General features: G+C 30.5%; 1 protein-coding gene across 3 annotated transcripts in view; it reads left to right on the forward strand.

Moving 5' to 3' along the window:
- Nucleotides 1–262: 262 nt before the first annotated feature.
- LOC127706474 (sorting nexin lst-4-like) overlaps nt 263–12,383 on the forward strand; it is a 53,012-nt gene continuing 40,891 nt past the window's right edge. The window contains exons 1-2 of one of the 3 annotated variants that reach the window (XM_052211122.1): nt 263–305; nt 8,998–9,084. In XM_052211122.1, the coding sequence (XP_052067082.1) occupies nt 291–305; nt 8,998–9,084 (102 nt within the window). In that variant the 5' untranslated portion in view covers nt 263–290. Of the gene's footprint in view, nt 306–6,435; nt 6,521–8,997; nt 9,085–12,383 lie in introns of those variants that run through there. The other 2 variants (XM_052211121.1, XM_052211123.1) reach the window with 2 other exon arrangements.

Below are 12,383 nucleotides of genomic sequence, written 5' to 3' on the forward strand. Positions count from 1 at the left end.
TGATAGTAAATAGCAAACATGGCAAATACAAGTTATTTCTAGTAAATTTATGTTCCTATAATCATATATACATATAATACAAGCCAATAAGAGTGAATTTGTCATTACTATTCATTAATTCATAGAAACTAACAACATTTTTAACTTTACATACCTCTGCAGGTAAAAACTTTTGTCTCTCAACATTGAAAAAGGTTCAGGACCCCCCAATATCCAATATCCATTAGAGTTATCTCTCTTGTACAATTTCTCAATATTTATAGATGGCGTATTAAAATTTACGATTTGTCATGGCAGAGAGCACTGTAAGTCACTTTTAAGCCACTATTTAGGGATAAAGTCTCTTTTTCTGATTATTTTACATGTTCTCTCAGAGAAGAAAAATCATTATAATCTTTTGGAATTAATTGTCAATTTAAAAAGTCGACAGCAAATCTATTTTTCGCCAAAGAGATAGCTGAACCCGCCCCCGTCCGATTTCAAAATATTTGACAGTTCATGTGATTATCATGAATTTGTATATACATTGAAGTTTGAACCAAAACAAAGATAATGAATTTATTTTAAAGAAGTTTAATTTTATAGGATTATTGTCCGATTTTGACATCTATTTCCATCATGTCCATGGTAAAAATTGAGATTTTAAGAGGTGCCCATAATTTTTTTTCTGTATTGATTCACATTTCATGTAGGTTGGAATTATTTGAATGTAAAAAAAGTGGGAAAACTATAGTATCATCAACTTGCTGTTTCAGTATTGGCCCTGTTATAGATTCGATGTTAGCTGTATTGGCCCAGAGACTCAAAGAGTTGAGGGCCAATGCAGCTGATCAAGAATCTATAATAGGGTCAATACAGAAACAGCCAGTTCATAACACTTTTATAAATTGATGTTAATTCTCCGATTAAACTAAGAAACTTACTGTGAAGAAGATACAGGAATTCATATTTGAACTTGTCTTTTCACTGAGTCACGATGCACTTTTGTCGACATTGATGTAATTTCTGATTTCTTGACCAAGTACTTAATCTATGCTATTACCATGATTACAATTCATTTTACATGTATCTAGCAAATATAAAGTAGCTGGGAAGAATAAATCAGTCAGTTTAACCATTCTTACTCTATACAGCTTTTTCCATATTGGAGTATTGGACCGGTCCGAAAAGCAATATATATTAACTCATGATTTATATCGACAGGGCAACATCATCATTATTGCACATGTTGATTTATCCGTATTAGGGTTGATTTGATCATATCATTTGACAAATCAAAATATAGACTGTACTCTAAATTATTATAGAATTAAAAACTATTAACCACAAACTTATTGTCAGAGACTGTGAATCATTCATGTCATTTACAAATGTACTGTACATGTTTATAGGGGACCCAACCCAAATTAACCCTTACTAACAAAGTAACCCATACCTTACCATATAAACACCAGCCCTAATCGTTAAACCCTCAATACATACACATGATTCACACAAGACCACCATTATCACAGGCTCTGTTAAAAACCACATGTGGTGGTCATGGTGGTGGGTATTCAAATGACTTATGTTAACTTGTGAGACATACATCTTTTTTTTTTTTTATTGATTTCTAACCTTCTAACCAACTTTTTAATACAGTATATAATCTCAACATTTTATAGCCGACCATACGGTATGGGTTTTTCTCATTGTTGAAGGCCGTATGGCTGCCTATATATAATTGCTTATATCCACTTCATTTGAACTTTGGTGGATAGTTGTCTCATTGGCAATCAAACCACATCTCCTTATTTTTATATTAAAAGTAATAAGTATATGCCAGATTCTGTCAGTCAGCCAGTGCCCCAAATTAATTATTTGTCTCTATCTGTTTGTCCGGAGTGCTGTATTGGTCCCGTTAGACACTGTGTGTTTTCAGCTTAGCATGATTACACAGCTTCGAGTAGTATTAAATTATTTGAATTATATATATATATCATGTATATATACTTATCTGAACTCTTCACTCTTAACTTCATTAAGTGGTACTTAAAAAGAACTTTACAATACTAGTTTACCTAGCTTTTCATTAACTAATTTTAAAAATGCAATTGCCATCCCTCAACATGACCTTTATTAGGAGTGTCTAAAACCTGAATACTAATTATATTTTTAGTCTCTGGATGAGGTTATTCCATTCAATGCACATGTCTGGAAATTTAGATTTTTTTGGCAATTGAATTTTTTTCTCTGCAGTCATATGGTTATTGGACACAGATGTATGGCAGTTGCAGAATATTAGTCAATTACTGTGGATTAATTTATTTTACTGGATTGAGGATATTTGTGGTTTTTCCAAAGTCTGTGTACAAGCCTATAAAAAATTGTAATTCCTTGAACACTTAAATTGGTTACTCATGTTACTGTTCCTGTAAAACAATTTCACCTGAACCCTCGAAATCCACAAAAAATTAATATCCAATGAATAAAAATGAATCCACAGTACAATGTAAATTATGATTCTTAAGGTGGTACATAACACTACAGGGAGAAAACTCTGTAAAAATCAGCTGAACGTTTTAATCACGTTCTATTGTTAAGGAAATATTAAGCTTCTCAATGATCAAATTTAGTGTTTGTCAAACTGCTATATATATATATATCCAATGAAATTTTTCCGATAAAGTGTGTGGTTCAAGTTTTTTGAAATTTTTATATTTTTGTCAAATGGTCAAAGTAAATATTTTGTCAAAATTTTATGAAAATTAAACGAGCCAAATTAATTTTAGTCAAGATGTTTGGTACCACCTTAAGTCATTTTATTTAAAGTCATATTTTATGAAATTGATCAAAGGAATACAGATAAATATATAATGAAATGAATGGTTTAAAATTCACAGCTTTGACGTGAATTGTTTTGCTAGAAACTCTGAAATGGAAAGGAGTATTCTCCAGATTTTGTAGAGGGCTATAGCCATCAGAAAATTATTTAGTCCCATAAAACATGTAAAAGATGAATGGGTGGGAACTTGGCCATAAATAATAATTTTTGTTTTACCTACAGAAATGGGTTTTGTCAGACATTGCTGTCATGCCTGTCTAGCTAACAGAATGTCAGACAAAAGCTTGAATAGTTAGGAAAGACTGTAATTAGCTTTCATAACTCATATTCAAGGATTCAACTCAAAAACTCATACTTTATTTATAACATAGTAAAATGTCTATCAAAATTTCAAAAAGTCCTAAAGAAACAACATATAATGCATTGACTTTTTATAATGAATCAACATTTGGTGTGCATTTTAGAATAAACACCATTTAATTAACCAAGGTGATCTAAGAATTTCATAGGTCATATGAATTGATGTAAAAATTAATAAAAATATAAAAACATAGCAAGCACGTGCCATAGTATAATTGCGATTTTTCTAGGACTTTTACAATGCATTTCATGTCATAAACATGATAGATTAAGAAAATATGTAAATCATTGTTTTACCTGTATTTGAAAGATTTTTTGCGGGAAGAATCAGTCAATGAAAGTGAGTTAAGGGTTAAATTGAAGTTTGTTTGAACATGTTGAATAGGATTCAAATTAGTTGAATTATTATTGACTTGCAAGCCAATAATACATCTTCTATTTTTTTAGCATATTTTGACAAAAATGAACCAAAACTGACTGCTAAGAGTGAAATATTATTTCACAATTCCACTTTTATAAAATTCTCTAAAACACTAAGCTATACTATTTGTATGTGATTTTTGTTTCCTTTCCTCATCTTTGTCATCATGTACAATGTAAACAAAAAGTATGACTTGACTAAAAAGGTGAAATAAGTAAACAAGGAAACGTTTAACAGGTTTAAATCCCATGATCTGATGAATCTTACCAATATCATTTGTAAATACTATAATGTATGTGCAATCCAAGAATGAAACCTTTAATTTGGTAAGAATTGATTGAAAAATTGATTTTATACCTAGTTCAGTCTGCAACAAAATCTTTTCCAACTACTAGTCTGAAGAACAATATCCTGACATTTTTCTACGTGTCTAAACAAAGTTTTTCAAGTACTAATACCAGTCAGAATATAATTTTAGTAGTCTGGGACATCAGACTTGTCCAGTACTTACATGACTCCCTGTGCGGGATTTTCTCGCTGTATTGAAGACCCATTGGTGGCCTTCAGCTGTCTTCTGCGTTTTGGTCGGGTTGTTGTCTCTTTAACATATTCCTTACACAAATTGCCTCAAAATTTTAGGAATAAGGGGCCAAAAAACAAGCATTTTTCTAGTTTCAGGACAATAACTTGTGTGTAAGTGTATGGATCTTTATGAAATTGTACTACAAGGTTCCATATCACAAAGGGAAAGCTGGGTTTGAGTTTGGGGGTAATTGCCCTAAACATTTAGGAATTTGGGGCCAAAAAGGGGCAAAAAAACAAGCATTTTTCTAGTTTACAGACAATAACTTGTGTTCAAGTGTATGGATCTCTCTGAAATTGTATTGCAAGGTACCATACCACAAAGGGAAGGCTGGGATTGAGTTTGGGGGTGATGAATCATAAGGGGATCAAAAAATTGGGGGGGGGGATTTTTTTTTTCCTTTTTTTTCTTTAAAATTTTCCATTTTAAATTGGTTATTTCTGATTAAATATATATAAAAGCAAATAATAATGATATGGTTTGAATAGGTAAATTAAAAAAATTTAAGTTCTTAGACCACATTCATTCTGTGTCAGAAACCTATGATGTGTCAAATATTTAATTACAATCCAAATTCAGTGCTGTATCAAGCTTGAATGTTGTGTCCATACTTGCCCGAACTGTTCAGGGTTCGATCTCTGCGGTCGTATCAAGCTGCGCCCAGGATTTTCTGGCTGTATTGAAGACCCATTGGTGGCCTTCAGCTGTTTTCTGCTCTTTGGTCGGGTTGTTGTCTCTTTGACACATTCCCCATTTCCATTCTCAATTTTATTATATAGTTTTACATTTCATGCTTTACTTAGCTTCTTAATCTTAAGCATATTTTGCTAGTTGTGTAGCGATAATAATGTTTAAAATGTAAACCACATTTAATTAAAATCCCAGTTAAACATGTTAAAATAATTTTATGCAAAATGACATGTTTTCTCATGTGACACCATTTATGTAGAAATCTTTCTTTTTTAATTCTAAAGTTTGATGCTTCAGATAGTTCAGGGTCAAAAAGCATTAGGTAATTTTATTTGTTTATCTTTATACAACATGTACAAAGTTATGTAAATTTAAATCAACAATGTATTGCTTTATTCAGAAAAAAATTCTTTTGTCGTAGTTAGCCATTTCCTTATTAAGCAAATCTGAATTATAAATTTTCTTTACAGTAAAAATGTTGTACAGTTAAAATAAGGAAATTCATGTACTATAACGATATATGAGGGTCCTGATGGGGTTCACTGAAGAGAATAATGTCCAGACCATAACTTCAAAAAAAAAAATAGGGCAAATAAAACAAAAATAAAGGCAACAGTAGTATACCAGTATACCGCTGTTCGAAATTCATAAATGGATTGAGAAAAAACAAATCCAGGTTGCAAACTAAAAAAACTAAAACTGAGGGAAACACATAAAATATAAGAGGAGAAAAAAGACACAACAGAAACACTAAAATGCCACACACACAGAAACGAACTATAAGATAACAAAAGCCAATTTCCTGACTTGGTACAGGACATTTTAAGAAAAAATGATGGGTTGAACCTGGTTTTGTGGCTAGCCAAACCTCCCGCTTTAATGGCAATGTTAAATATAACACTAAAATCACAACATTACATGACAGGACTACAATACAAATAAATGGAAGAACATACAGGACAGAGAAACACACAAATAAACAATACAATAGAACATTACGACAATGAAAAAATAGTGAATAACAGGGTGATAAAATATAAAATAAAGAACAATAACTCAAAAAAAGAAAGAATTCAGATATGAAGACCCCCAAAGGCCATCCAGACCCTCATATATATATCTGGAGTTCCTGACCTAACTGGCCACACGTTTACATTTTTGAATCTCTGACAATACATAGATATATATTAATTTATATGTATTAGGATTTATGGTCCCTAATTAACAGGTAAAGCCTTGAAATTCTTCTTTCACATCTTTCAGTACACTTTTCTCGACAAGTCTCTAGCCTAAAGTAATGATAAATCAAAGAAAATATCATAAATGCCTCATCAACCAACAGGTAACAACAAAAAAATGAAATGATTAATTTTGATGAATTACGATAAGAACATCTTTAACATGTTTAATGATCGGGTAAACAAACCCTTGTTACTGGCCGATAGATGTTAATTTGAGTCACTCAAGTATCACACCACTGTATTTATTACTAATAAGGTGGCCCTGTTTAAATTTATATAGTATTTGTGACTCATGTACTTGATCAATTCAATTGGTGATTTAAATTTGTTTTTATTATTAAATATTACACGAAAATAGGAAGAGAGATTATTATTGGAAAATGATTCAGAAAGGGATGCAGGTAAAATATAATTTGAGAAAAAATTTTCTGTGTGAATAATTATCATGATTATTGATATCAATTACAGACAAAGATAATTATACAGAAATGTATACAGTATGAAATATATTGAACTTGTTAAGAATTATCATGGGGTAATATGTAAGAGGGATGTTAAGCATGGTAATGGAACAACCATTTAACTTGGAGGGGGGTACATCTTTTTTATTATGAAATATTTTTACGTACCACACAAGTATTTTCTCCCTTTTAAAAAGGTTTTTTCTTCAATCCATTACCCCCCCCCCCCCCCCCCACCCACCTCCTTTCAAAGGTAAATGATTATTCCCTGTGATTTTGGCAAGAATATTATCTATTGAAAATGTTGAATGAAGTTCAAGGTGACCAACCAATATTATAAGTAACCCTAGTTACTAGCTAGCTAGTATGTAGTATTGTGTTTAATCCATGTCAACTATTATGTCTTCCACCAGATCTAAAACTGTGTGGTACAGTTATGCTTCTAAGAACCACAAAAATGCTCTAATTATATATAGATGTGTGATGAATTGACTTGTTGAAAATGTAAGACATTTTGAAAGAACTTAGAAATGTCTGCCAAGGCATATATTACCAAAAACAAAAATTCTGTTTTCGTACAGATATATATAATGTTTAAATGAACCATAAAGAATATAATAAGTTAATCATTTACACACATTATATTTTATTGCTTTGCTGAAGACATGAAAGACCTGATGTTGAAGAATTTTATTACTTTAGTCTATAAAAATATTAAACCCAACGATTTAGATATATTTATTTGAAATTTTTTCTGAAAATTAGCTTGAAAAAAAGACCAATTCCTGTACATTTTTAGCTGTCCATAATAATTTTATAATGACACTAAACATGTTGAAAGAAACAAACTGTATCCGAGTTAGTTATATTTTGTCGTATGAATGAAATCAATTATTTTATATGTACTCCACCCCTTTTTATTCGATTAATTGGAAAGAAATCGAACATTTGAAATGTTTATTAGTGGACTTTTGTAGTAGATTAATTCAACATTAAATCCCAGATACACAGTTATATTTAAAGATAAATTGCTATTTTTATAGAGATTTTTATGGATTTAAACATTTTACGAATTGAAGAAAAAAAAAATGTCTTAATTGTTCTTTTTAAAAGAAATGATTTAATGACTGAAGATGGAGGTAAGATTAAACTTCAAATTATGTACTGTAATAATCAATATTGGATCAGACACATTGATTGATGTTAACTAATTTTTTTTTTAGAGTGATAGCTTTAATTACTTGCATTTCATCAAAATACAGTGAAACCTACATTTTATACAAATAATTATAACTGGAACATCCTCATGTCCTTGCATTTCATCAAACAACAGTGAAACGTACATTGTATTCAAACAATGATAACCGGAACAGCCTAATTTTCTTGCATTTCATCAAACTACAGTAAAACGTACATTGTATGCATACAAATAATATTAACCGGAACAGCCTAATTTACTTGCATTTTATCAAACTATAGTGAAACACACATTGTATACAAACAATAATAAATGGAACAGCCTTATTTATTTGCATTTCCTTAAAGAACAATGAAACCTACATTGTATACAAACAATAATAACTGGAACAGCCTAATTTACTTGCATTTCCTTAAACTACAGTGATACTACATTGTATACAAACAATAATAACTGGAACAGCCTAATTTACTTGCATTTCCTTAAAGAACAATGAAACCTACATTGTATACAAACAAAAATAACTGGAACAGCCTAATTTAATTGCATTTTCTTAAACTACAGTGAAACCTACATTGTATACAAACAATAATAACTGGAACAGCCTAATTTACTTGCATTTCCTTAAACTACAGTGAAACCTGCATTGTATACAAACATTAATAACTGGAACAGCCTAACCTACTTGCATTTCTTATACTACAGTTAAACCTATAACTGGAACCATATAAAGTAAACCAGAAACCAGTTTAAAGTATTCTTAAATCAATATTCTTTAGGAATTTAACCTGTGTAGAGAGGGTCACTCTTCTTTTTTGCAGAGTTCTTGGAATCTTTTTTTTCCCTGGTGGTCCATTAAGAAAATCTGCTGGTCCTCATGATCACTATTATTTCTATTGCAAAATACCAAAATTGTGTTGGTCCTTTGCAAAATTTTGATGGTCAAAGCCTTCAGACCACCACCTTTCAAGAACTCTTGTTTTTGCACAAAATCTTCATACTTAGGAGGTATGATATAATAAGCAGGTTTCATTGTACTGTATCAGTCATTCAATGATGTTGACATATGATTTTAATACCTACTAGTTCTCAAAATGTTGACTCTAAATGTCGATCACACTTTAATTAAAAGAGTTATACATGTATCTTAACTGCTTTCTTCTACTAAAAGGTTAACTTTGCAACAGTTTTGATATCTATATATTTTATTTATTTTCAGGTAAAAGTTTTATATGATTTTGATGGTGATCCAGACAATGGAGAATTATCTGTCAGAGCTGGGGAAGAATTAACTGTTACAGCACAGGTAAGAAGATTTGAAAAAATAGGGTGGAGGAGGGCAAAATTTTTGGAAGTGTAACAGCTGACCTTCCACTCAAAAGTAAATTGCCGAAAAGTTAAAAAACCCTACTATAATAATGAATGTGAAGCCCAATTTAGAGCTTTAAAACACCATACTAGGAAATTGTGTAAAGAACCATGGAACAAGCAACTAAGGTTAGAAGTTATGTCCAAAAGAAAGGTACTAAATAGATTGATAAGGAAAAATTATAGACAATTTAGAAATAAAATGCTGACTAAAATCTTGGAATCAAATAATTCTTCAGATGAGTTTTGGAAAACGGTTAACACTTTAAAGAAAAAAGAACTGAATGATCCTAGTTCAAACATTCAAGCTAAAGAATGGTTTGAATACTTCAAAAATCTTATGAATACTACCCATAACAAAAATTCTGATATCAAATCATGTACTGATGGTAATTTTTTGAATAATTGTAACAAAAATTTAAATGTTAGGATAACTGCAGAGGAAGTGCTGCTTGCTATGAAAGCCTTGAAAAATAAGAAATCATGTGGTTCTGATGGGTTAACAAATGAAATGTTGAAAATATCTTGCACTATGAACGTCAACATGTATGTAAAATTATTTAACTTAATTCTTTTTACTGGTATATATCCTTCTAAATGGAGAGAAAATTACATTAAACCAGTTTTTAAAGGAGGGTGTTTTAATAACCCCTCAAACTACAGAGGTATAGCACTTTCTAGCTGCTTAGGAAAATTTTTCTCAAGAGTTTTATATAATCGTTTAGAAAAGTATTCTGAAACTAATAAAATTATTTGTCGTGAACAGATTGGATTAAAAAAAGGATGCAGAACTAGTGATCAAATTCTAACTTTAAAAACTATTATTGATAAAGCTTTTAAATCAAACAAAAGAATATATGCATGTTTTATTGATTTTAAAAAAGCTTTTGACACTATAAATAGAGAGGCCCTGTTACACAAACTTGCTGAATATAACATAAATGGACCATTCCTCAATATTCTAAAAGATGTGTACAAAGAAGTTTTATTTGCAGTTAAAGTCACTGAAGGCATTACTAAGATGTTTCCTTCCACAGTTGGAGTAAAACAAGGCTGCATTCTAAGCACTACCTTATTTTCTTTTTATATAAATGATTTAACCTCCATGTTTGATAACTCATGTGATCCTGTAACATTACATGACATAAAATTGTCTAGTCTTTTATATGCTGATGACTTAGTATTAATATCAGAATCTTCAGAAGGTTTACAAAATTGTCTAAACAAGTTAAACAATGGAACTTGACTGTCAATCTTGACAAGACGAAAACAATGATATTTAATAAAAGTGGTAAAAAACTTACTAAAGACAAGTTTGTATTGAATAATGAAGTAATCGAATGCTGCACAGAATATAGATATTTAGGTATACTATTCAAGCCATCAGGAATTTTCACTAATGCTGTAAATCTCCTCTGTAAAAAAGCTTCAAAGGCATTGTTTTGTATTTAAAAAATCCTTTACTCAGATAAGATGGATGTTTTTCCCATATGAAACTTTTTAATTCTTGTGTTAGTCCAATATTACTGTATTGTAGTGAGATATGGTCACTAAATATTGTGAAGAACAACAAAACTCTTGAATCTCAATACTTATCAATGGAATCAGTAAAACTCCAGATCAAATTTGCGAAAAGTCTTCTTAATGTTAATTCAAAGGCAGTAAATACAGCTGTATTAGCTGAATTGGGAATGTACCCTATTGGTATACAGGCCCTTAAGTCTTCTGTAGGATTTTGGTTACATATTTTAAATTCAAATGAAAATGAGTCTTTATTATATAATGTTTATAAAGTTAACAAGCAGTTAAATGATGGATTTGCTTCAAAAATTAAAATGCTACTATCAAAATTGAATTTCACTCATGTTTGGGAAAATCAATGTACCTTTTCTAAAAAACGATTACTTTTAGCCCTCGTGAAGAAGCTCAATGAAAATTACATTATATTTTGGAAAAATTGTCTCTTTAATGATGATAATTCAATAAATGGAAATAAACTAAGAACCTACAGAAAATTTAAAGTATAGTATGAACTAGAAAAGTACCTTTTTTTGAATTTAGATAAAAATGTTACAAAAAATTATGCCAAAATAAGAATAAGTAATAGTATGCTGGCTGTTGAACGCGGTAGATACAACAAAACGGCCTTGGAAAATAGAATATGTCCTTTATGCCATAAAGAGGTGGAAGATGAATACCATTTATCATAACATGTACAGAAATTAATAAAACTAGGATCAAAATGTTTAATGAAATTTCTAGTATTGTCCCCAGTTTTAATTCAATGAGTAAAGAAAACAAATTTGATTTTATATTTTCTTGTGAAGAATGTGATATTTTACGTATCATTGTTAACAATATAAGTGAAATGTATAATGAGAGAAACAATTATAATGTCAATATATGAACTGTGTGTGATTGGTGGCTTAACTTATAATGTTATATATAATCATAATATTTGAATTGATAATTTTATAGAGGAGGCATGCTGTCAAAAATAGTATAATACTTAATAATAATAATCTTTATTTTTTTGTTTTTCAATGCTACATGTTTGTATTGTTTAATGTCTATCGTTTTGTCATTAATATGCCTGTCTGTCTGTCTGTTTGTTTGTTTTGTTTTGGTTTTGTATTGGTTTGTTTATTTAGTAACAATCCTATTGTTTGGATTTTAAACTAATAAAATTCTTATTCTTATTCTTATTCTTATTAAAGAAAGGGAGGTAGCTACACTTTGTTTTTGCTGACTATTCTAGTAAAGATAATATAAGTATTGAAAAAGAGAGGCAACAGAATATACCATGTATACCAAAGGGACGTTCAAACTAATAAGTCAAAAATGAACTGAACACAACGCCATGGTTAAAAAAGAAAAAGACCAACAGACAAACAATAGTACACAAAACACAACATGGAAAACTAAAGACTGAGCAACACAAACCCCACAAAAAACGGGGTGATCTCAGGTTCTCCGGAAAGGAAAGCAGATCCTGCTACACATGTGGCACCCATCGTGTTGCTCAATATCAGGGGTATCAGTGGCTAAATGTGGTCTAAGTTGTTCATCTACATGGTCACATACCTGCCAACAGAGAGATTGTGAAAGATATTTGCCCAAGCTCCCTCAGTCATGGTCAGTTGAGTGTGATCCCTGCTCCTTTCGAGGATGGTGCTTAACTCCAATCTAAATTGATAAAGTTTTCCTGTTGAAGGTCATGGTTTTCTCTGGGTACTC

The sequence above is a fragment of the Mytilus californianus genome, unplaced genomic scaffold (genome assembly GCF_021869535.1).
Source record: "Mytilus californianus isolate M0D057914Y unplaced genomic scaffold, xbMytCali1.0.p SCAF_6, whole genome shotgun sequence".
In the NCBI taxonomy this organism is placed as follows: domain Eukaryota; kingdom Metazoa; phylum Mollusca; class Bivalvia; order Mytilida; family Mytilidae; genus Mytilus; species Mytilus californianus.